The sequence below is a fragment of the Tyto alba genome, unplaced genomic scaffold (genome assembly GCF_018691265.1).
Source record: "Tyto alba isolate M040663 unplaced genomic scaffold, T.alba_DEE_v4.0 Super-Scaffold_13, whole genome shotgun sequence".
Taxonomy (NCBI): domain Eukaryota; kingdom Metazoa; phylum Chordata; class Aves; order Strigiformes; family Tytonidae; genus Tyto; species Tyto alba.
Window position 1 is genome coordinate 45,759,322 of NW_024881275.1, and position 20,687 is coordinate 45,780,008.

A 20,687-nucleotide genomic window follows, 5' to 3' on the forward strand; every position below is an offset into this window, starting at 1 on the left:
TTCAGTGTCAGGACACAAAACCTGCCAAGTCCCTGCTAAATCTGCTGATGCCAGAAAAAAGTGATAATAAATAACTAGCCAGGAACACAGTCCCAAGTTTTCCCTCTGGCTCCAAAGCAGCACAAAAGCTGTACCAGTGCAATGGTGGTTGCTGCTCTCCAGCTCATGGATATCAATGTAGCAAAGGAGGCTCCTGGTCTAGGAAAAAGGGGTCCTGAGGCCATTAACACATGTATGTATCTAAAGCTGTAGGGAGAGTCATCTGTTCAGAAGAATTCTGTTTCAGAAGAATTAGCTGTGTGTTTAAAACTGGACTTTGAGAACCTTGACAATTTGTGCCTTAATACTCAAACATCTGAACTAAAGACAATTAATATAAATATAAATAATTCTAAATATAAATACAAATATATACATATCATCTGGCATGGTGAATCTATTGTTTAGCACTTCTTAGTACCCCTTGAGCACTTGAACATACTAAATTCAATCTTACACATTTAATTCATATGGCTACCAATCCTACATATGATAAGGTCACCTACAAAAGAAAATTCCATAGACTTCTCTGAGGAGCTCACTCTGTTTTACAAGTCATTATGTTTATTCTTTGAATACAAGCATCCAAAATTCTTGAGCTGTAAAATTTCTGTTCCTTTCCACCAGGTACCTTAGCACCCAGGCTTCTTTCTTGGATTGCTCGAAGCTTGGTATCCACATCCCTTGGAGAGAAGTCCAGCCAGGGTTTGAAGACGAGAACTGGAATGCCTCTGGTTTGGGGCAGCTCAAATGGTTAACCTGAGCCTTCCATCTCTGGGGCAGCCATCCCTGGCAATGGAGACAAATAAAAGAGGTTATTCAGGGACCCTGGTAGACAGAGAAGAAAGGTGCTATGACATTAGTAAACTATCAAAGCATTCCTATTAGAGGATCTAGTCATGTCCTGGTGGATGTCAGAGGGGAAGCTGACCCCTGAGTGTCTGGGACAAGGGTGGTCATGCTGGCAGAGCCTGAGTCTCATCAAATCTGGCTGCAAACAAGCAGCACCAGCCCACCCAAACCGAAATTCTAAGGCTAGGAGTTCTACTTTCATCACTGTATTCTGTTTTCATCTTAATGTGCGTACACTTAAAGAGACTTTTTTTAGGGAGAATAAACAAGCCGTGAATCTGACCAGGAGAGAAAACTGGTCTTCATACTGTCCTGGTTTGGGCTGAAATAGAGTTAATATTCCTTTTCAGGGACTAGATGAGTGCTGTGTTTTGGATTTAGCTTTGGGTTTGGTATGGGAAAAATGCTGATAGCACACTGATGTTTTCAGCTGCTACTGAGACTTCAAGGACTCTCCGACTCCCCATGTCCTGCCCGTGCGCAAGGGCACAGGGAGCAGGGAGGGGGCACGGCCAGAGCACCTGACCCTAATTGGCCAAGGAAATATTCCATATCATGGAACGTCATGCTCACTGTATAGAGGAGGGGTGGTTGGGAAGGAGCTCTTGCTCTCTCTCACTTCCGGGATTGCGATTGTGGGATCTTGGTATTTCAAGATCGCTGGCCGGGAACGGGCTGGGTGTGCGTCAGCAGGTGGTGAGCAATTCATTGTGCATTGCCCGTTTATATTTCTATTACTGTCATTGTTCTCATTTTATTGTCATTATTAAACTGTTTCTATCTCAACCTGTGAGTCTCCCTTTACCCCTCCAATTCCCTCCCCCATTCCCAGGTGTGGGAGGGAGGGTGGGTGATCGGCTGCAGGGTGGTTGGCTGCCGACCAGGCTCAAACCACAACAATAACCATCTTGACTAGAGAGACACAAAAGCATGGGGAAGGAATAGCTGTATCTAATTGTATTCTATACTTTTTCATGGCTGTATTCCTAGCTCAAAGACAGGACATCTGTCCAGATTTGCACCAGATTCAAACAGAAAAGCCTGGTTAAATGTAATGTTTAACCAGTCTGCATTCCCTATCACTTCAGCTCACCTTAGTAACATCAAATGGTTTATTCATCTCCCCTTTACTGGATGACCACATAGTGTACTGCTCAGACTGTGACCAGCTAGAACATGGCCTAATGGATACAGGACAGATGTAGGATACTAAAGACATTGACCAGTTGCATTATTGGATGCACAAAGGGTTTTTTTAATTCATGCTGATAACTGAGCTCATGGAGAGTTTAAAAAATGGCTACTGACGCCTGGTACGTAAACCTGGAAATCTTAAAGGAATGTGGCAAATAAAATTAACAATCACCAACTCAAAAATATATGTGGTGAGAGTTTTTAGCTTCGGTCTAATTCCAAGTAATGTTCTGTTTATACCAGCCAAATCCACCACAGCTAGTAGCCTCAGGAGACTGAACAGCTCATGGTGCCTTGAAATGGCCTTCTGGTGTCATGGCTGTCATCCTTGCAAGACTGCTGGAATGCTCAGCGCTGGGCTTCCTGATAAGACAGACATTTCTAGCCTGTCTGTATCAGTATAATTTCAGGAGGATTAGACCAGGAGGAATAGGTCTAATTTCTCTCACAAATGCACGACCTGGCTTAAACATCAATGTTTCAATGTTTAGTTATCAAATGTGGCCACAGACAGTGGCATGTTGTCATTACAGGTTTCAATATACCCACACATAAGCAGACCCAAACAGTCACAGAGGGATCCATTAAGTCAGGAGGGACCTCCAGTGATCATCTAGCCCAGTTCCCTCTTCCAAACAAGTCTAATCATATATATTTGCCTAGGGCAGACTTGGGATGAGTCTTAGAACACCTCCAAGGACTGAGACCCCACAGCCTCTCTGGGCAACCTGTTTCAAATGTTTCAGGTCATCTAATGCAATTCAGCACGTTAGACTACTTTCTGTAGCCTAATAAAAACCCCCTCCCTGAACAATTCAAGCCTTCTGCTGAAATGACCACCAGCTCAAAGATCAATGTGTATGAGCTCAAGCACTGAAGCAGTATAAGGAACACATGCTCTGGCCATGCATCCACACCTTTTGCCAACACATTTTGACATGAGGATCCACAACCCAAATGACATTGTAATACCAGTTGACCAGTGGTTGTAGGCTGGCCAGAAATCTGGTAACCAAATTTCCTGGGACAAATCTGAACCTAGCACCATTTTAAAGCCTCACTGAGATACAAGGACAAAGTCATGTGTACCTTTTCCTTCCTTCTGATGTTTTCCCACACTCTGTTACACACCATGCACTCAAAGGTGTCAATATAATTGTCCTGGGTGATATCTTGCACTCCCCACTTGCGTTCCTTCATTGCTGTAAGCAGCCTTGGGTTGGAAATGTCCCCTTTCAGTTTCCATTGCAGGTAGGACTCATATTCTTGATCATTTGTATCCAGTGTCCTAATATAGTGGGCCAGCTCCCGAGGGTGTGAAAAACTGGATACCAGGATTGCACTCTTGTTACTAGGAAGCCAGTCTACAATGCTGGGAGACCCAAAGTACACTGGTACCACCCCCAACTTCAGCGGTCGCCAGAGTTTTTCAGTGATGTAATCTTCACAGATAGCATTTTCAAAAGCAAGAATGAACTTGTACTGTGCCAGTATTTTATAGAAGTTCGCATCATCCATGACAGTTGGATTTCTGAGATGCTGAGGAAGGTCTCTGTTATGCAGACATTCCCCATAAGAGTCTACTTCAATGTGGCACATCAGCTCACGCACATAGCTGTCCCGATCAGAAGGAGGGTTGCAGTCAGACTGCACATATACAAGTGGTGCAAGCCTCTTCCTCAAGCTGTTCTTCACCTGCAGTGGGATCATGTACCTTAACGACTTCAGGACCTCTACACTCTCAAGGTACTGAGTGGTCAATGGTAGGTGAGAATGGCGGCTAAAGGTTGCAGTGTGATTGAATAAGGTGATGGTTGGTTTGTGGAAGAGTTTGTAGTTGTTTTTTGGCGACTCTTCATGGAAAAGGGCCCAGTCATGATAATCTTTACGAGGGAGGGGTAAACTGTCTATACTGAAGTCAGTACCTAGACAAAAGCAAACAGTGTTTAATCCAGCCATATTGATCATGCAACACTAACTACAGTGACACAGAAGTTTAGTTTTAATTTAATATCAGCGCTATAACCATTGCATCTATGACATTATAAGGCAGTACAACAAAGACAGAGGAGTATTATGACAAATAAAACTGAATTTGGCAGCAGAAGAATCTAGAGAATGAGGATCAGTAGCTAATATTAGAAATGGTTTCCTTTCAGGTCATACTGGTTTAAAGGCCTCTCATTTTAAAGGCTCACTAGGAATTTTATATTTTAATGCACTGAAATAAGACTAATATGATGTTTAATAATCCCATGGTTCTGTAAATAGGGAAACTGCCTCTATGATGTGAGGGAGATGGTTACTGCAGGGCTCAATTTGGTTCTCATAGCAGAACAAAAAGGATGCTGAAATATTGGACAGGATTAAGGAGAAAAATTAGAAGAATGACTTCAAGTCTTGGAAAGACATTGTACTGTAGAGACTCTGGAAGCCAGTCTATTTAGTTTATCAAAGAGAACTTCCTACCAAATACACAAAGTAGCAGCATCTGGCAGAAGATGTCTCCTCAAACTAATGCCAACAGTAGAAGAAGAAACAAGCCTAAACTCTAAAAACAGAGCACTGCAGCTTCTTCCACCTCCCTGTGAGGACAGGAAGCCTCCAGAACAACTTAGAAAGGCTGTGGTGGAAGCTTTAGGACAAACGTAGAAGCCTTTTCTCAAAGGCTTGTCTATGCAAAACTGAATTTAAAATACCAGCTCATGAATCTAACACTTGCTCTCCCTTCCGTACTGCTGTACCACACTCACACAACTAGCCTTATCACAGATTAAATGCAAAGCTGATGAATCTTGGTCAAGACACTTCCTCACTGTTTTATAACTGTATACTTAAGTACAAGCACTGAATATACAAAACTTTTAATCTGTATTGCCAAGCAAGGGAGGTTCATAAACTGAAACAAATAGTGAAGAGAAGACTTAGAAAATACTACAAATCCCTTCTCTTTGGACCAGCTACTCTATCATCCTAATCACACTCATAACTTTTCAGACTCTGTTCTACACTTGATCTCAAATCGCTGATTGGAAAAAAGAGGGAGCAAGCAAGAGTTTAACACAGAATTTTGATCTAAATACTAATGTATAAAGAAGGAAAAAAAATGCCCAGTGCTCTTTGTCGCTGCATGAGCCTGCCAAGATGATTCCAAACATGACCTTGTAAAACTAACATAAGACATCACTACTGCAATGAAGATAGGTGTTAGCTGAGAGTTTCATAAAAACCTCTTATACTGCAAGATCATTCAAGAGCATTGGATGAGTTTTTTTAAGGCTACTGGGTATTTGACCTGTTTTCCACTGAAGAGTGGTCCCAAGCCCTCAACACTAAAAGGATGAAAGGCTGTGCCACTCACTGAAAAATGCTATTTGCTGCCTCTGGTTTTGATTTGTTACAGTGATAAAAAAAGGTGAGGAAAACTGAATCAAATTCTGACAGGGAAGCTTATAAGTCCTATCTGGTTTTGAAAACACTTTGTTCTTAGTGATGCCCAGAAGAGAAGCAGCAGTGCATACAGACAACAATGAAATGCTGTGGATTGAAACCATAGCACTTCAGCTCTCTCACAAGGCTGCTGCCTCTTTAAGGTAGTATTGCAGGAAAGAGGGAGGGAAAATGCAGGAAAGATTGAGACAAGTAAAAGGATGTGAGAGAGACAAAAATGCAACATGTAAAATTTACTAAACAAGGAGAGAATTAGGCAAAGAAAAACTTAAAGAAAAACGAACTATGGATCCAAGCACATCAGAATGAATGATTCTAATATAACAATCTCAGTCCAGCAAGAAGAAAAATAGCTTTTAAGGATTAAAGGGAAGATAACATCAGCATATTCCCTATCCTGTGAGATAAAGAAAACAAAGGAACTTATGAGGGGATAAAGAAAGCACAACAAGACTACAATTATGCGCAATTTCAACTTCCAAACTATTAATTAGGAAATCTTAGATATGTGGCAAAGTGCAGAAGAGAAAGATATTCTGCATCTTAGGGGACATCTTTTATTCAGGACTCATACTCTAAGGACTCAATGTTCCAGCACAGAAAAGTGAGACATCCTCCTCCCTTTGGAACATCACCACATGAAGCTCTGACAGCATGGCACCAGATCTGGTTTATGTTGACTCAGTTGCATGGGTAGCTCACGTTACATGCAAAACTCTGTGAAGTATGTGACACTGAAAAGGTGGATTTGGGAATTCCTACCAAAAGTAGAGACAAAACCCAGCAAGTGGATGCCACATATCACTTCCAAACAGGAAATGATGGCACCTGACAAAGTCATCATCTACACCTAGGGGCTTCCCAGGACAGGCCAATAAGTCAGGACAAGCTGCAGAAAAGAAGGGGTTCCTAGCAAAGCAGTTCTGCTGAAAAAAATCTGTACCCCGTATTTTTGCATATTATTTTTCCCAATCTTTCGATCATTCTTCTCTTGACTAGTGCAGTGACCAAGTATTAGGGGAAAATTAATGCAGTTTCTTTGGAAGGTGAAACAGTGTCCTATTCCAACCTTAGCATGGTAATGTAGATGATCAAGTTTTCACTCAGCAGGGTGTTTAGAGGGAAACTGTGGAACACAAAAATCTGCCTTTTTGCAGGCCCACAGCTCAGTGCATCAGGGTTGTGTGTGTGTAAAGCTTTTCTGTACTGATGCAACATATTTTATCACCTTCAATACTATCTATGACCTTTGTTCCTGCTGGTCTTAGCATTGTGAGATCATTTATTGTCATTTAAAAATAACTAACACTTGAATATTTTGACACTTGTCTTTACACAGTTCCTAGCCAGTGTCACTAGAAGAGTTAAAAAAAAAAAAAAAAAACAACTACAGGGAGAGTCTTTTTCCCATAAATAGTTCTTTAAAAATAAGTAAGCAAACTATGTCTACAAGCCTGCTAAAAATGAACAGTAATAGTCCTCCTAATGCTGAAACAAACAGAATTACTAGTAGAGACCAAAATCACCCGACTTTATAGCTTTCATGTGATGCAAATCCAGCTTTCCTTGTCTTTAATTGGGTGAGCTTCTTATTCCTGTGCTGTTATTCCTTTGCTTTCATGCTTGACCACCATATTATCAACTGACAAAGCTGACCTACTTGGAGCTCTGAAAAGACCATTGTTGTGAAGTTTTTGTTTCACTGTTAACAACCAAGCTAAAGGCCCTTCTTTCACATATTTCCAGTTCAACTGTATCCTGACTAAGTGAATGAGATTCAGGACTCCGTTTAATTTTGTTTTGTTTCCAGGCAAAGAGCTTGCCAGTCACAGAAAAGCATTTGGTTTTATTTTTTCCGCCTAGGATTCACTTTTTAACTGAAAAGCAACTGTGTGGGGAAAAAGAACAAAATTGACAAAATAAAGCCTACATCTATGAGATGCATATTTGTGTTTTTTAGACACACTTTACAGTACATGTAGTGGGAAGTTTCTGAGGTAGCAGAGCCAGAGCAACTCAGGAGATTGTACTAGCTGCTGCTCACTATGCAGAATCAATAGGTTTCTTTCATTACTTTCCATTTACAGTCCACTAGCAATCTCTTGGCACATGAGACAGAGGAGTTGCACAGTTACTAGCAAGAGCATTATTTTAAAACAAAAGACTTGAACAAGCGCAACAAAAACCTTTAGAAGGTTTGAAAAAAAAAATGAAAAAAACTGGCTTGATCTCACACTGCCTTTTCATGATTTGGCAACTAAGGGAAATTATAATTTCTCCCATAAACAGGGAGCACATGTGATTGGAAAGCAGCATGAGACAAAGCAACTGTCATCCCACAGATGTGCATGGCAGTTTTCAGAGTACTTTTACAGAGAATGCGTATCTCTGGATCTCTACTGAAGCTATTCAGCACCAGGAAAAGTTTAGGGCAATGAGCTGTCTAAGTTTCCTACTCTCGGTGACTGCGACCTAGAATATTTAATCTCTAAAGAGGAGGCAGGAGGGAAAGTTACTCTTTTAAAAAAGGAACATATCCTTACCATAGAACAGAAATGCTCTTGTCATTTGATTGTGTTGGTAGGCCTTGTTGATAGTAAAGAAGCAAACATCCTCTCCGCACTGACCCAATCGCCCTGTCTCTCCAGTCAGGGGAGACCACCAGAGCAGGACGGGATAGTGATTTACATCAGACTTTGTCTTGAAGCTGCTGTGAAGTTCCTGCTTCTTAAACTGAAAAGCGTATCTCTCCACAGGCTTTAATAGGCCACTGTGTAAACTGGAGATTACCGACACCTTGTTCTCTGAATTGCCCAGTTCAGTGATAACCTTCAGGGAAATAAACATACATATCACAGGATATTACTGTCATTAGCCAGGACATCCGTTTGACAAATCAGAGTTTAAGCACCAAGCACTAAGTCTGCCTGTGAAGTTTCTTTCAAGCAAAGTGGGTGCACTTCACTGTCTGCAGCCACCATCCAGGTGATCTTATGTCAGAACAGCAAAAGCTTTAATTTGAGTTTGTAAGGAGGAGGCAGGAAATACATTTCTGTACTGAGGTACGGCCACATCATCTATGATTTAACAATACAACTTCTACTTTCTCCTTGGAAAAAGCACAAAACTGAGAACAGCCCTTCAATAGCCAGGTTCCTTCTGGAAATTAGTTGTAAAAAAAAAAAAACATGAAGCCTTCATGTCTCTGTGTGGCCATCTGCACTCACCCCTATTAATTTTTAAGCCACTGACTGAATAAACCAGGTGCAGACAGGTCTTACAGGCAATGAAACTACAACTTCATGGCTAGGTAAAGGAGAAAAATCCCATCTGTATGCAGAGAAGTGAAAGAACTACTAGTATGAACCACCATTTGCATATCTGAAACTCTATGAGGAACCTTAAAAACTCTCCACTCCCTAGGAGAAGCCTCCAACACAGCTCACCATCAGCCATGAGACAGAAGTCCCCAGAAAATCTGTGGGATTTCTGGTGGTCATGAAGCCGCTACTCTTCTCTACAGATAGTACCTGTCATAAAAAAAGTGTCCTGGGGCAGAGAAGCTGGTTGAATAAAGTGACAGAAATGGTGCCAGCAAGCATTGCCACAGGATACAAAGCTCTTGCTCTTAACTTTAGCAGAGCAAAGACTTTCCCACTACCATGCAAATGGGTTTTTGTGCATCCATCTTCACAGGCAGTGCATAATGCTACCCCAGTGTCCTGGGTTTGAGTGAGTGGTGGGATTTTTTGGTAGCAGGGAAGGGGGCTATAGGCATGGCCCCCTGTGAGAAGCTTCTCAAAGCTCCCCCAGCTCCAAGTCAGCTCCACCTCTGCTCCAAAAATGAGCCCATCAGCTGCGCCTCTGCGATAACGTATTTAAGAAGGGACGTGGTGAGGAGCAGTCGGATGTGTAAGGAGGAGTTGCTGCAGCTGCGTGAACACCAAGGTCAGTGGAGGAACGGAGGGAGAAAGGAGGGGGGAGGCGTGCCGGAGCAGAGACCCCTCTGTACCCTGTGGTGAGATGGCAGGGCGGCCCCCCCTGCCACCCATGAAGATCTACGGAGACACTGATTTACGGCCTGTGTTTTTCACCTGACTGATTAAGGTGCTGTGCCCAAAGAGGGCTGCGGTCCTGTGGGAAAAGGTAGCCCCGCTGCTGTAATTCAGCGCTGGGAGGATTGCAGCATGCGGGGGAGTCCCACGCTGGAGCAGCTCGGGAAGGGCTGCAGCCGTGGGAGGGAATCCAGTCGGAGAGAGTTGGTAACCTATGACGGAGCAGTGTGGGGAACGCTGTGGTCTGTGGGAAGGACTCACGTCAGAGAAAGTTGTGGAGGACTGTCTCCTGTGAGAGGGGGACCACAATGGAGCAGGGCAAAAAGTTCCAGAAGCTCCCCCCACTGAAGATGGAAGCAGCAGCAGCACTGACTGCACCCCCCCGTTCCCTGCCGCTGCACTGCTGGGGGTAGGAAGTAGAGATATCGGGAGCAGAGCTGAGCCCAGGAAGAAGGAAGGGGTGGGGGAAGGTGTTCTCAAGATGTGGCAATGCTTCTCACTGTCCTACTCTGTTAAGTGTTGCTTGTGTCAGTAAGAAATATATGTTCTGGTTTTTCTTCCCCTAACAAGTCTGCCTTTTGCTCGTGATCATAAAGGGTGATTTTTTTTTTTCCCCAAGCTTCACTCCCTGTCCCTTCTTATTGCCAGAAGAGAACCGGGAGAGAGTGGCTGCATGGTGTTAGGCTGCCAACCAGGCTCAAACCATGATACCCAGGAACAGCTGTAAGAATGATGGGGCAACTCATCATTCTTACATCATCATCTGTGGCCACCAGACAACCTTAGCCACAACACTTTCACTTGTCAGATGGCTCTGAAGGAAGATAATGAAAAATGGGAGACCGTTGTTTATATTAAGTAGTTTGAAAACATTCATCTTTCCTGATAGCTTTACTGCATGCATTCATTTTGCTGCTTGCTGTGTCATTTGCTCTCACTGTGTAGCAAAATAAACTGATTGTAGCTAGACTAAATAATCTCTGTGCAACACATGATACTGGGACAGCACACAGAAAAAGGCTGTGCACAGTGCAGCTGTACAGAAAAATACAGAAAACTCTCCCACATTGGTGAGTGGACAAGATACTAGCCAGGGAAAAGATTCATATAGCTAATAGGTTGACAAGCTATAACTGCAGCAATATAACTGAAACAAGTCTATAACTACATGTCCAGGTTTCTCCAGGAACATGTTCCTTCTTTGCTTCCAAATTTTGCCCTGATTTAACTTAAGGAGTCCCTATTATTTGCACAGAATTTCTACTAGCTCTCTCTGAACTCCTGGTGGGAGTGGGGAGTGGAAGGGGTAGGGTGATACACCCCAACTATACTGACAGCAGTTCCAGCATGAGGGCACCAAGTGTCACCAGTGAACACTCCCAGATAAAAATCCCAGCTAGGCACAGGGAAGCTCTAACCAGCTCCAAACCTGCTTAGCTGTGGAGGTACAGCAGAGTCACAAATCCTCCCAATAAAGGTCCTAAAGACTTGCTACCATTGCTGCTATGCTAGGGCAGCCATATCACCTTTGGATGCCTTGTTCAGGGGAACAGAACTGAAAGTGACCATTGAGTGTCTATGACTGTCCCCAAGAAATGGTTCCAATTTGGAGTAGACAGCTGGCCTGGGAGTGCTTCAGAGGTCCTTCTGCTGGCTCCACTGGGAGTTACCTGAGGTACCAGTCTGAACCAAAGCTTCAGTTTAGAGCACAGCCCAAGGGGAAGGATATCTCGGGAAGATCCTGACCCTCTCATGACTGAAGTCTCCTACAGTCCCATGACTGCCAGCCAAGGGTTATTCAATTTGTTTAAAAGCTGTTATCTTCTAATGAAAATCTAGGGTTACCTGCACCAGCCACAAAATGATATGCCTCCACATTGATTTTTCTCTCATGCATTTTTTTGGACTTCCCAATATTAAGAATGGCCTTTGAGTAAGGACTGATGGACAAATTTCCATTACTGATGTGCTCAGACTTCCCTGGTCTGTCTGCCACATTAGTATGAAGTGGGTCCAGCCTTGCCTCCCTGTCTAATGAGTTCAAACACATGAACAGGGGAGGAAATGCTGGATGGAGGCAACACAATTTAGCATGGTCTGGTACACCACCCTTGAGAAATTCCTCCAGGAGCCAAGGAGCTATGCAAGAAAGATGTCTGCTGTGTAATGTCACTTCTGGAGTCAGCTATTACCACCAAGCAATGTTACTGACAGAGTTTCTTTAAAGACTCCTCTTAAAGCACTGACTTGTATAGAAAACATCTGTCTCCTTCAATGCTCTCTCATCTGCCAGAATTGCATCATACTTTGAGAGAGATCTCATGCATTCCCCACTTCCCTTTGCCCCTGTACCTGGAGTATCACCACAAAGAAAAAGGCAGCTGCAAAGCAGAAGCAAGATGCCCATAGTTTCTTCCTCCTCATCCTAATCATGCTGCACTGCCAGGCCTGCCAGAGCAGTTAGAGCTAGGCATCAGGCAGGCCAGATTGTCTAAAGTCTTCAGCCTTTGCTGCCGGTCTTTTCCACTCCATCCTTAGTCCTCTTCATGGTGACTGCTGCTGAAAAAGGGTACAGTGTCAATAAAGACCCCTCCTCAAGTTCAGTGGTTATCTTGATGTCTACCTATACCTTTCCATAGGTGCTAGAGCCACATTTTGAGCCAGATATCCAGAAAGCAGCCTGTACAAAACAGCACTCTCATGCACAGCCCCAGGCATCTACTCTCCCTCTGGTCATCTTGGACTTGGGCACCCTCTCTAAGCAGGATCACATATACTCATCCTTGCAGTCAGCATAGAAAGACACTGATGGGTCTGGCTCAGTCCTGTGTGGGAAGAGCAGCTGTTTTCCTGACTTTCAGCGGGCAAACTGTGCTGCTTTTCACCTGCCTCACAAACAGAAGAGTGATGAAAGACTTCCTTTCCCCAGGCAAGCCTTGAAAATGCTTCTGGAGGAGGCACACAACTATCTGTCCTTGGGATTTACTACATGACAGTCTTCTTGGACTTCTGTTCACCTGCATACCTAGCCCCATGCATAGAGAAAGTAATCATACAGCACACAGACAAATTCTCTCCACACATAAAAACATTTATATTTAAGAAGTTTCCCCTTCCCTGTCATCTACATCTATACAGGTCTGCCCCTCCTCAGAGAACTCTTCTCCTTCATCAATGCTTTTTTTAGCTTTCACAGAGCCCTACTAAGAAAAGAAGATATATATGATCTTATTGTGTCCATGTACATGCACCTGCCAGTTTTACCCTCATTCTAATCCCATTCAAAAAGTTCCAAAAACCTGACAAAGAGGGATGGGTTCCAAAACTTCTGCCTGCCATAGTACTACCTGTGTGGTGCTGGCAGCTAGAGACAAAAAAATTATCTTGTTTCTGCTTCTACTGCAATATGAGCTCTTCCCTTCCCATCAACCATCAGAAAAGTCTCTTTAGTAAAACCTCACATGGAATCATGCTGTGTGAGTTCTGCTCTGCACAGGACAGCTGCTTTTGAAAGTTTTGTGCAGGCACAAAATTACACGGCTGCCAGTTGAGTGCTTCTCAAATCAGGCAGGATCTTTGTAAAGTCTCTGCATCTTCTGCATTATAGCCAAAATGGGGCACCAGAGCGGGAAGGGGCTGAATTCAGTCCACAACTGTGTTGGTGAAAATCTACTCAAGGCACACCATGGAGCAGAACAGTATCTTTCATACCACACATCTTACCCTGTGCACAGCAAACAGTAAGACTCCGATGACTCACTAAATGCCCCTCTACCCCCTGCCCCGGTAAAATTCCAGTAACTATCCCATTTTTCGGTGTTCTTCTAGAGGGGGAACTGCCCGCACCATGGGTGTGCTGTGCTAACTGCCCTTGGGTATTGCCCTGGGTCACAGCTGCATTCTTGCATTTGCAGCACTCAGTGCTTCTACCCAGCGGTGTGGTCCAGTCTGTACATGGAGCAAGCCACGCAAGGCTCTGCTCTGTCCCAACTCCACTGGCAAAGATGACCTTGAAGCACTTTCCCACCTCCGTCAGGCTGAGCGGAGGCCCTGAGGACTTGAGGGAAGACGGAGAAATCACCCACAGCTGTCCTGCTGAAGCAGCAGCTCCCTGCGAATCCTTGCAAACTTCCTACCAGCTCTCCCTGTCGTCTTTCCTGGAAGGAGAGTCCTGCCTCGCTGCATTTCTCCGGCCTCAGCATCCCGACCGGGGCTGCTGCTGCTCCTGCCCCCGCAACACCGCCCCTTGCCGCCCCGAGGCTGAGCCCATCCCGCAGCAGCCCCGGCCCTGCTCCCCGCCCGCGCGCCGGGCAACCCCCGGCCGGGCGCCCGCCGCTCGACTCACCCCGAGAGTCGCTCCCACCACGCCGCCGCCGTCCCCCTCTGGTTGGGTTGGAGGGGGGTTGGGGTGCGTTGTTTGTTTTTGTTGTTTTTTCTTTACTTTCAGTTTCCACACCTACTTGGTGCACGGAAGGAGGCGGGGGACGGGTGCGGGGCGAGGGCCCGAGCGGCCCCGCGGCGGGGCGGGGCGGGTCCCCGCCTCTCTCCTCCCACCGCACTGCCACCGGCGGGGCGGGGCGGGGGTGTCCACTCTTTTCGGGGTCCCCTGGCCCTAAAGAATAAACGCAAAGAGCTAATCGGCCTGAGAGCGCCATCACTGCCCGCATCTTCCTGCAAGTTCCGCACTGCAAGACCTCACACCCCCCCCCCCCAAAATAAATCCGTCACTGATTTCTACAGCTTTTGTCGTAACTGCGCTTTTGCCGTTTTATTTATTTATTTATTTATTTATTTTACAACAGCGCCGTTATTTCAGCCGGTGTTATCCTAACGACGACTCTAATTGACCGAATCAAGCCAGAGGGCTGTCAGAAGAAACGCGTCCCGGACGCCGGGCGGCCCCGAAGCAGCTGGAGAGCCGGCCCGGCTCAGCGGGAGGGAGCGCATCCCTCGCCCCTCAGGCGCAGAGCAGCGGCAGGCATTGCCCCCCGAGACCAAACCTCGCTCCCAGCCCTGCCGAGGAGGCCCCCCGCAAGGCTGTCCACCGCGACCAGAAAACAGTCCGGTCTGCCAGCTCGGTGTTTCCAGAGGCTGAGCCCCTCACTATGCAGTTTTTGGCATTTGCTATTTGTAGTGAAAGGTATCTCCTCTGAAAGACTGGTTCTGCGGCCTCAGGGCAGAGCCCATATTTATCCACCAGATACAGACATATGAACCATACATGTTTCTATTTACAACACATCTATCTCATACATACACATTTGTATTAACACAGAGATATCTGATACCCACACAGTTCTTCATACCTACTTGTATTTACACACAAACACTGGAAAGCACTGTATCTGCTGCTTCTAACCCAAATGTGGCAGGCAGGGGAGGTTCAAGTGGGTGATAACCTGGGGGAGCAGAGGGAGGAAGAAGCACAGAGGAGGAAGAGGGAACACCTGATGTGCCTCATCTGACATGCACAAGTGATGTGAATTGCACAAATGTTATGCACGCAGATCATCTCCTTACTCTATGGTGGGTCATGCCTGCAGCCTTCCTGAGAGGCTCACAGTGGTACCCAGCAGACAACCTAAGCCCAGCCCTCTGCAGCAGTTTAGTTGACCCCTGCCATTCTGGCTCTGTCCCCTTTCCTCCATAGCTATGCTTGCCTGCAGCCCATTTGGAGCAACACCCACCTCTCGTTGCATACTGCACCATGACACTCCGATTTCTCTCTGAGGCACCAGGCTCCTCCTAAAATGAAAACTAGTAACTGACACTGCAGTGCTGCAACATGACAGATTTATTTCACAGAATCATAGAATAGTTTGGGTTGGAAAGGACCTTAAAGATCTAGTTCCAACTCCCCTGCCATGGGCAGGGGCATCTTCCACTAGACCAGGTTGCTCAAAGCCCCGTCCAACCTGGCCTTGAACACTTCCAGGGAGGTGGCAGCCACAGCTTCTCTAGAAACCTGTTCCAGCATCTCACCACCCCCACAGTAAAGAATTTCTTCCTTATATCTAAACTAAATCTACCCTCCTTCAGTTTAAAACAGTTATCCCTTATCCTATCACAACACTCCCTGATAAAGAGTCCCTCCTCAACTTTCCTGCAGGCCCCCTGGAAGTACTGGAAAGCTGCTAGAAGGTCTCCCCATGTCACCGAAATTGGGAATAAACCTTCTAACACCAATGTAGCATTAAGAAATAGGCATTCTCTTTGTTACAGCACTGGATGCACAGGTGTTGTGGTTTGAGCTCAAAGTGCAACTGAGCACCACACAGCCACTCAATTCCCCTTGCCCCCCAGCACCAAGAAGAAAATAAGCCAAGCTTGGGATTCAAGAAAGGACAGGGAAAAAAAAATCACCCATTATGGTCATAGGCAAAAGGCAGACTCATTAGGGGAAGAAAAAAAGAACATACATTTATTACAGACACTAACATGTAACGGAAGAAGCATTGCCACATCTTGAGAACACCTTCCCCCCACCCCTCCCTTATTCCCGGGCTCAGCTCTGCTCCCGATATCTCTACCTCCTCCCCACAGCGGCGCAGGAGCAGGGAATGGGGGGTGCAGTCAGTGCTGCTGCTGCTTCCATCTTTGGGGGGGGGGGGGGGGGGGGGGGAAAGGGGAGAGCTTCTGGAACTTTTTTTCCCCCTGCTCCACCATGGTTCCCCTCTCACAGGAGACAGTCCTCCACAAACTTTCTCCAATGTCTCTCCCATGGGCCACAGCATTTCCCTCTCTGCTCCAGCATGGGACACCAGCTTTCTCCAACTGGAGTCCCTCCCATGGGCTGCAGCTCTTCCCAAGCTGCTCCAGCATTGGACATCTCCGCATGCCGCAATCCTCCCAGTGCTGAACTACAACAGTGGGGGTTGCTTCTTCCCACAAGGCTCCAGCCTCTTTCGGGCACAGATGGCTTACTTGGCTCTGTGAGGCCCCTCACAGGCCATAAATCACTGCCTACTCCACCACAGACCTTCATGGGTGGCTAGGGTGGGGCCACCCTGCCATCTCCCCAGAGGATACAGGGGGGTGTCTGCTCTGGCACACCTCCCCCCTCCTTTCTTTCTCTGTTCCTCCGCTGATGTTGGTGTTCATGCAGCTGCCGCAGCTCCTCCTCACAAGTCTGACTCCTCCTCACCACGTCCCTTCTTAAATACGTTATCGCAGAGGCGCAGCTAATTGGCTCAGCCTTGGTGCAGAGGTGGGGCCTGCTTGGAGCTGGGGGAGCTTTGAGAAGCTTCTCACAGGGGGCCACTGCAGTAGCCCCCTTCTCTGCTACCAAAAAAACGCATCACTCACTCAGACCCAGGACAACAGGGGATCACTCCACCTAGTGTGCATGCCCTAAAACAAAAGTCCATTCTTTATATACCTTAAAGACATTAATATTCATGTATTTTATGAGAAGTATCCACCTCTCTGTATTTACATAAAGTTGGCATTGAAAAATTACATTACGCATGCGCAGGGGTCTTGGGTGGTCATCAGTGGTTGTTTGGGGAGTTAGCACCCCACTCACTCCTTTTTCTCTTTCATGGTTACGAGTCTTCTGAGAATTTCTTCCCCTTCCCCTTGGATGTTTCCCAACTCTGTTGTCTGGCCAAGCTGGTCTTCCTTATCAGCCTTGACTGAGCTGTCCTGATAGGATGTTTCTATTCTTAAGGTTAGGATATCTTCTCTATACACATTAATTACTTATTGGCCTCGCTAAATTCAAGGCTAACCATTGTTTAGTAAAAGAGTTTCCCAACATTTCCCCCTTTCAGAAAAGACAGGGGCTTCTGATTAGGAGTTTCCCAATTTACACATTTCCCAGGAGGTGTTTATCATGCTTGCCTAGCCCAAAGACCTCTGTGCAACAGACACGTTGCAGGTGTTCGACTGATTGCTTAAGTTCTCACAGTACCCTATACAATTATTTTTTCTTCACCCATTTTCCAATACCCAGAGCCTTCTCTTCTCCAGGCTGTGCAGCCCTCTCAGCCTGTCCTCATGTGGGAGGTGCTCCAGCCCCCTGATTAGCTTTGTGGTCCTCCTTCAGACCTGCTCAAGAAGGTCTCTGTCCTTCTTACATGGTGGGCCCCAGAACCAGACACAGTATTCCAGATAGGGACTAACAAGAGTAGAGCAGAGGGGGAAAATCACCTCCCTTGATCTGCTGGCTGTACTTCTCTTGATGCAGCCTAGGATACGGTTGGCTTTCTGGGCTGCAAGCTCACATTGCTGGCTCAGTCAGTTTTCCATCCACTAACCCCCCCAAGTTCTTCTTCACAGAGCTGCTCTCAATCTAGTCATCATCCAGCCTGTATCTGTGCATGGGATTGTCCTGACTCACATGTGTGACCTTACACTTGGCCTTGCTGAACTTCACGAGGTCTGCATGGGCTCACCTCTCAAGCCTGTCGAGGCCGCTCTGGATGGCAGCCCTTCCCTCCAGCATATCAACAGCACCACAGAGTTTGGTGTCATCGGCAAACTTGCTGAGGGTGCACTCAATCCCACTGTCCATCACTGGCTATCACTGACAAAGATGTTAAATAGCACCAGTCCCAATACTGACCCCTGAGGAACACCACTCATCACTGCTCTCCACTTAGACATCGAGCCACTGACCACAATTCTTTGATTGTGATCATCCAGCCAATTCCTTATCCATCAAGTGGTCCATCCGTCAAATCCATGCCTCTCCAATTTAGACACAAGGATGTTGTGCAGGACAGTGTCATACCCTAGCATAGTTTCCAGGGGGATCCTGGAAAGGATTTATCCTCCACTCTTTGTTTAGATCTTCATTGCAGCTCTCATCCCATTTGTTGCTTCTTCCAAAAGGTTTCTGCTGCTGGAGTCGTATTTATAAGTAGAAGCTTCAGGTGCGGTTTTAATATTCTCTTTTAAGTATGGTTACAGATATTAGACCTGTAATATGAATGATCCCCACTGACTCTGAGCCAGGAGGCATACAGCTAGAACCTCTAAGTATTATTTTGTAAAGCAGATCCATGCTAAGACAGCCTCCTGCTTTTGCAGGCCTAAAGCATGCCACAAGAAGTGTGTACTTCGGTAAATTCAACTGCGCAGTTGGAGATGAATCAGAAGAGGTACGGTTAATGGAAGGATTTCCTGTGATCCCACTGCGTTTTGGTCCGGTCCATCATTTTAAAACTCAGTTATACTCATGGCTTTCAAGCTTCCTCAACTGGCAGACTCCTACATTGCAGAATTCTGTTGCTTTCATGAGGACACAACTTGTTTGTATCATGCTTTAGCTTCCTGCAGCAGGCTTCTTTTCTCAGTTACCATCCCTTAAGCCTTTAGAAGCAGTCCACAGATCCCAACACCCACAGGTTCAGACCAAAAATGCAGAAGCTAGTCTTAAGGGCAGTGGGTTAGCTATCCTATCGGCTGTTGGTCCCATGCCATCAGCAAGATATTCTTGGACCAGCTCCATCCAGTGGCTGGCATCAGAGCTCACTTCTGTTCCTTGTCTTGCTATGCCACTCTGAGGAAATAAGATCCTATTGCAGAATCTGGCCTGTCTGTAATCCATGTTAAATAGCTGATAAAGATGACACCAGCATAAGCAGTGACAATGGCAGGTCACTATGTGTTAGTTCTGGAGGAAGCACAACCAAAAAAACCATTGTTGTTCAAACATCAAAGCTAATAAACCAGATTTCATAAAGATCTGTGTCTGAAGCGCTCTCTGCCTATAGAAAGCTGTTGGTATTTAATGAACTCACAATGTAACTTCTCTCTTGGCAGGTCAGGAACAGTCACTTTCCTTTCTGCTCTATCTCTTCGCAAAAACATGATTTACTGCCTTTGAGGTTTCTCCCACTCATATGTGCACAGATCCTGTGATCTGTTTATAATATATCTAGCTCCTTTTTTGACCTGTCTTGTTTTTTTCCTCTCTTTTTTCAGAATGTTCTGCATTTTACAACTTTTTTCTTTCACTTGGATACTGCTGCATATCTTCTGTCTCTAGGTATGTCTTTCTCCATTTCCCTTCTGTTCTATTTATAGTCCTTTTTTCCATCCATCATTACATTACTATTGTCTGTAATATCCAGAAGTGCCAACCAAACTATGCATTCCAGTCACTGTATGAACATCCCAGCAGAAACAAATGAAGTCCAAGTGCACCATTAGAATAGGACACAAAAAAGGCAGAGGCAATGAAAGCACATAAGTCAAGTAACTTCCAAAGGAGACAAAGTTGCTCAGGGACAGAAGAAACACGCACAATCCTCCTTGTCCTGGATCTTGTGTTTTGATTGCAGCTGTGCATTTATACTCCCTCATTGTTGCTCTGGAACCATTCCTCTTTCTGTAAAATCATTGTAAAACATGTGACACACCTAGGGCCCTTTCAACTTGAGCACCCCAGAACTGAATACTTTAACCTTTTCCATTGCATATAGAATTATTTCCCACCTCCCTCAATACACAGCACACAAGCAGATGTATGCATGGCCCTTACTACACGTCCTCCGCCTGTCTTTAACCCTCCCTTCTCTAAAGCATCTCAGAATGACAGATTACACACCTGTAACATTGGGTCAGCTGATTTTCCTAATGACCACCATCAGCTCAGTCACTTCGTCCTCCTGACCAACATCACTTTAGAGGATCTCCTGCCTTCTCCCATTTCATCCACTGCTTACAACTGGCTGTTTCAAAGCCTCCTCTAATTCCATCTTTTACCAGATTCTTCAGCCTTGTGCTATCAGAAAGTTCTACTCTGAAACGGTGCCGTTTTGTGAGTTGCCATAGGAGACGGAACACAGCTCACCTTGCCCACAGCACCACAGCACCAGAAAATCAGTAATGTCAAGGATCTGCTATTTGCAGCATTCTAACTTTCCACCTCACCTGCTGCAGCAGCATTTCCCAGAGCCCTGGTTTTCCTGTTCATTCCCCTGGTGTCAGTCTGGTGCTACTGGTCCCATGGTCCCTGAAAACCTCTCTATTGGTACTAGAGTGGGTTCTTGCAGGAAATACACTACTGCTGGCATGAGAAATGCCTCCCTTTGCTTTCTGTGTCTCCAATTTTAGTCTACAGTAGTGAAAACCAAGCATAAAGCACAG

General features: G+C 45.6%; 1 protein-coding gene across 2 annotated transcripts; it reads right to left on the reverse strand.

Annotated features, from left to right (window-relative positions):
• Positions 1 to 581: 581 nt before the first annotated feature.
• On the reverse strand, positions 582 to 14,141 carry FUT10 (fucosyltransferase 10). Of its 2 annotated transcripts, none has more exons than XM_042787885.1 (5): positions 13,936 to 14,141; positions 11,943 to 12,146; positions 8,079 to 8,364; positions 3,175 to 4,010; positions 582 to 828 (listed from the first exon to the last, which is right to left on the reverse strand). In XM_042787885.1, the coding sequence occupies exons 2-5, from the start codon at positions 12,021 to 12,023 to the stop codon at positions 604 to 606; spliced, it is 1,428 nt and encodes a 475-aa protein (XP_042643819.1). In that variant the 5' UTR covers positions 12,024 to 12,146; positions 13,936 to 14,141; the 3' UTR covers positions 582 to 603. The 2 variants fall into 2 exon arrangements, with proteins under 2 accessions (XP_042643819.1, XP_042643818.1); XM_042787884.1 differs by having other exon boundaries at positions 11,943 to 12,149; positions 13,936 to 14,140.
• Positions 14,142 to 20,687: the final 6,546 nt, after the last annotated feature.

Coding starts and splice junctions, on each gene's coding strand:
- FUT10 (XM_042787885.1), bottom strand. CDS start 12,023: ATGATTAGGATGAGGAGGAAGAAACTATGGGCATCTTGCTTCTGCTTT. Junction 8,365..11,942: donor TCTTTGTGGTGATACTCCAG/GTACAGGGGCAA, acceptor ATTTCCCTGAAG/GTTATCACTGAACTGGGCAA. Junction 4,011..8,078: donor AAGAGCATTTCTGTTCTATG/GTAAGGATATGT, acceptor GCTTTTGTCTAG/GTACTGACTTCAGTATAGAC.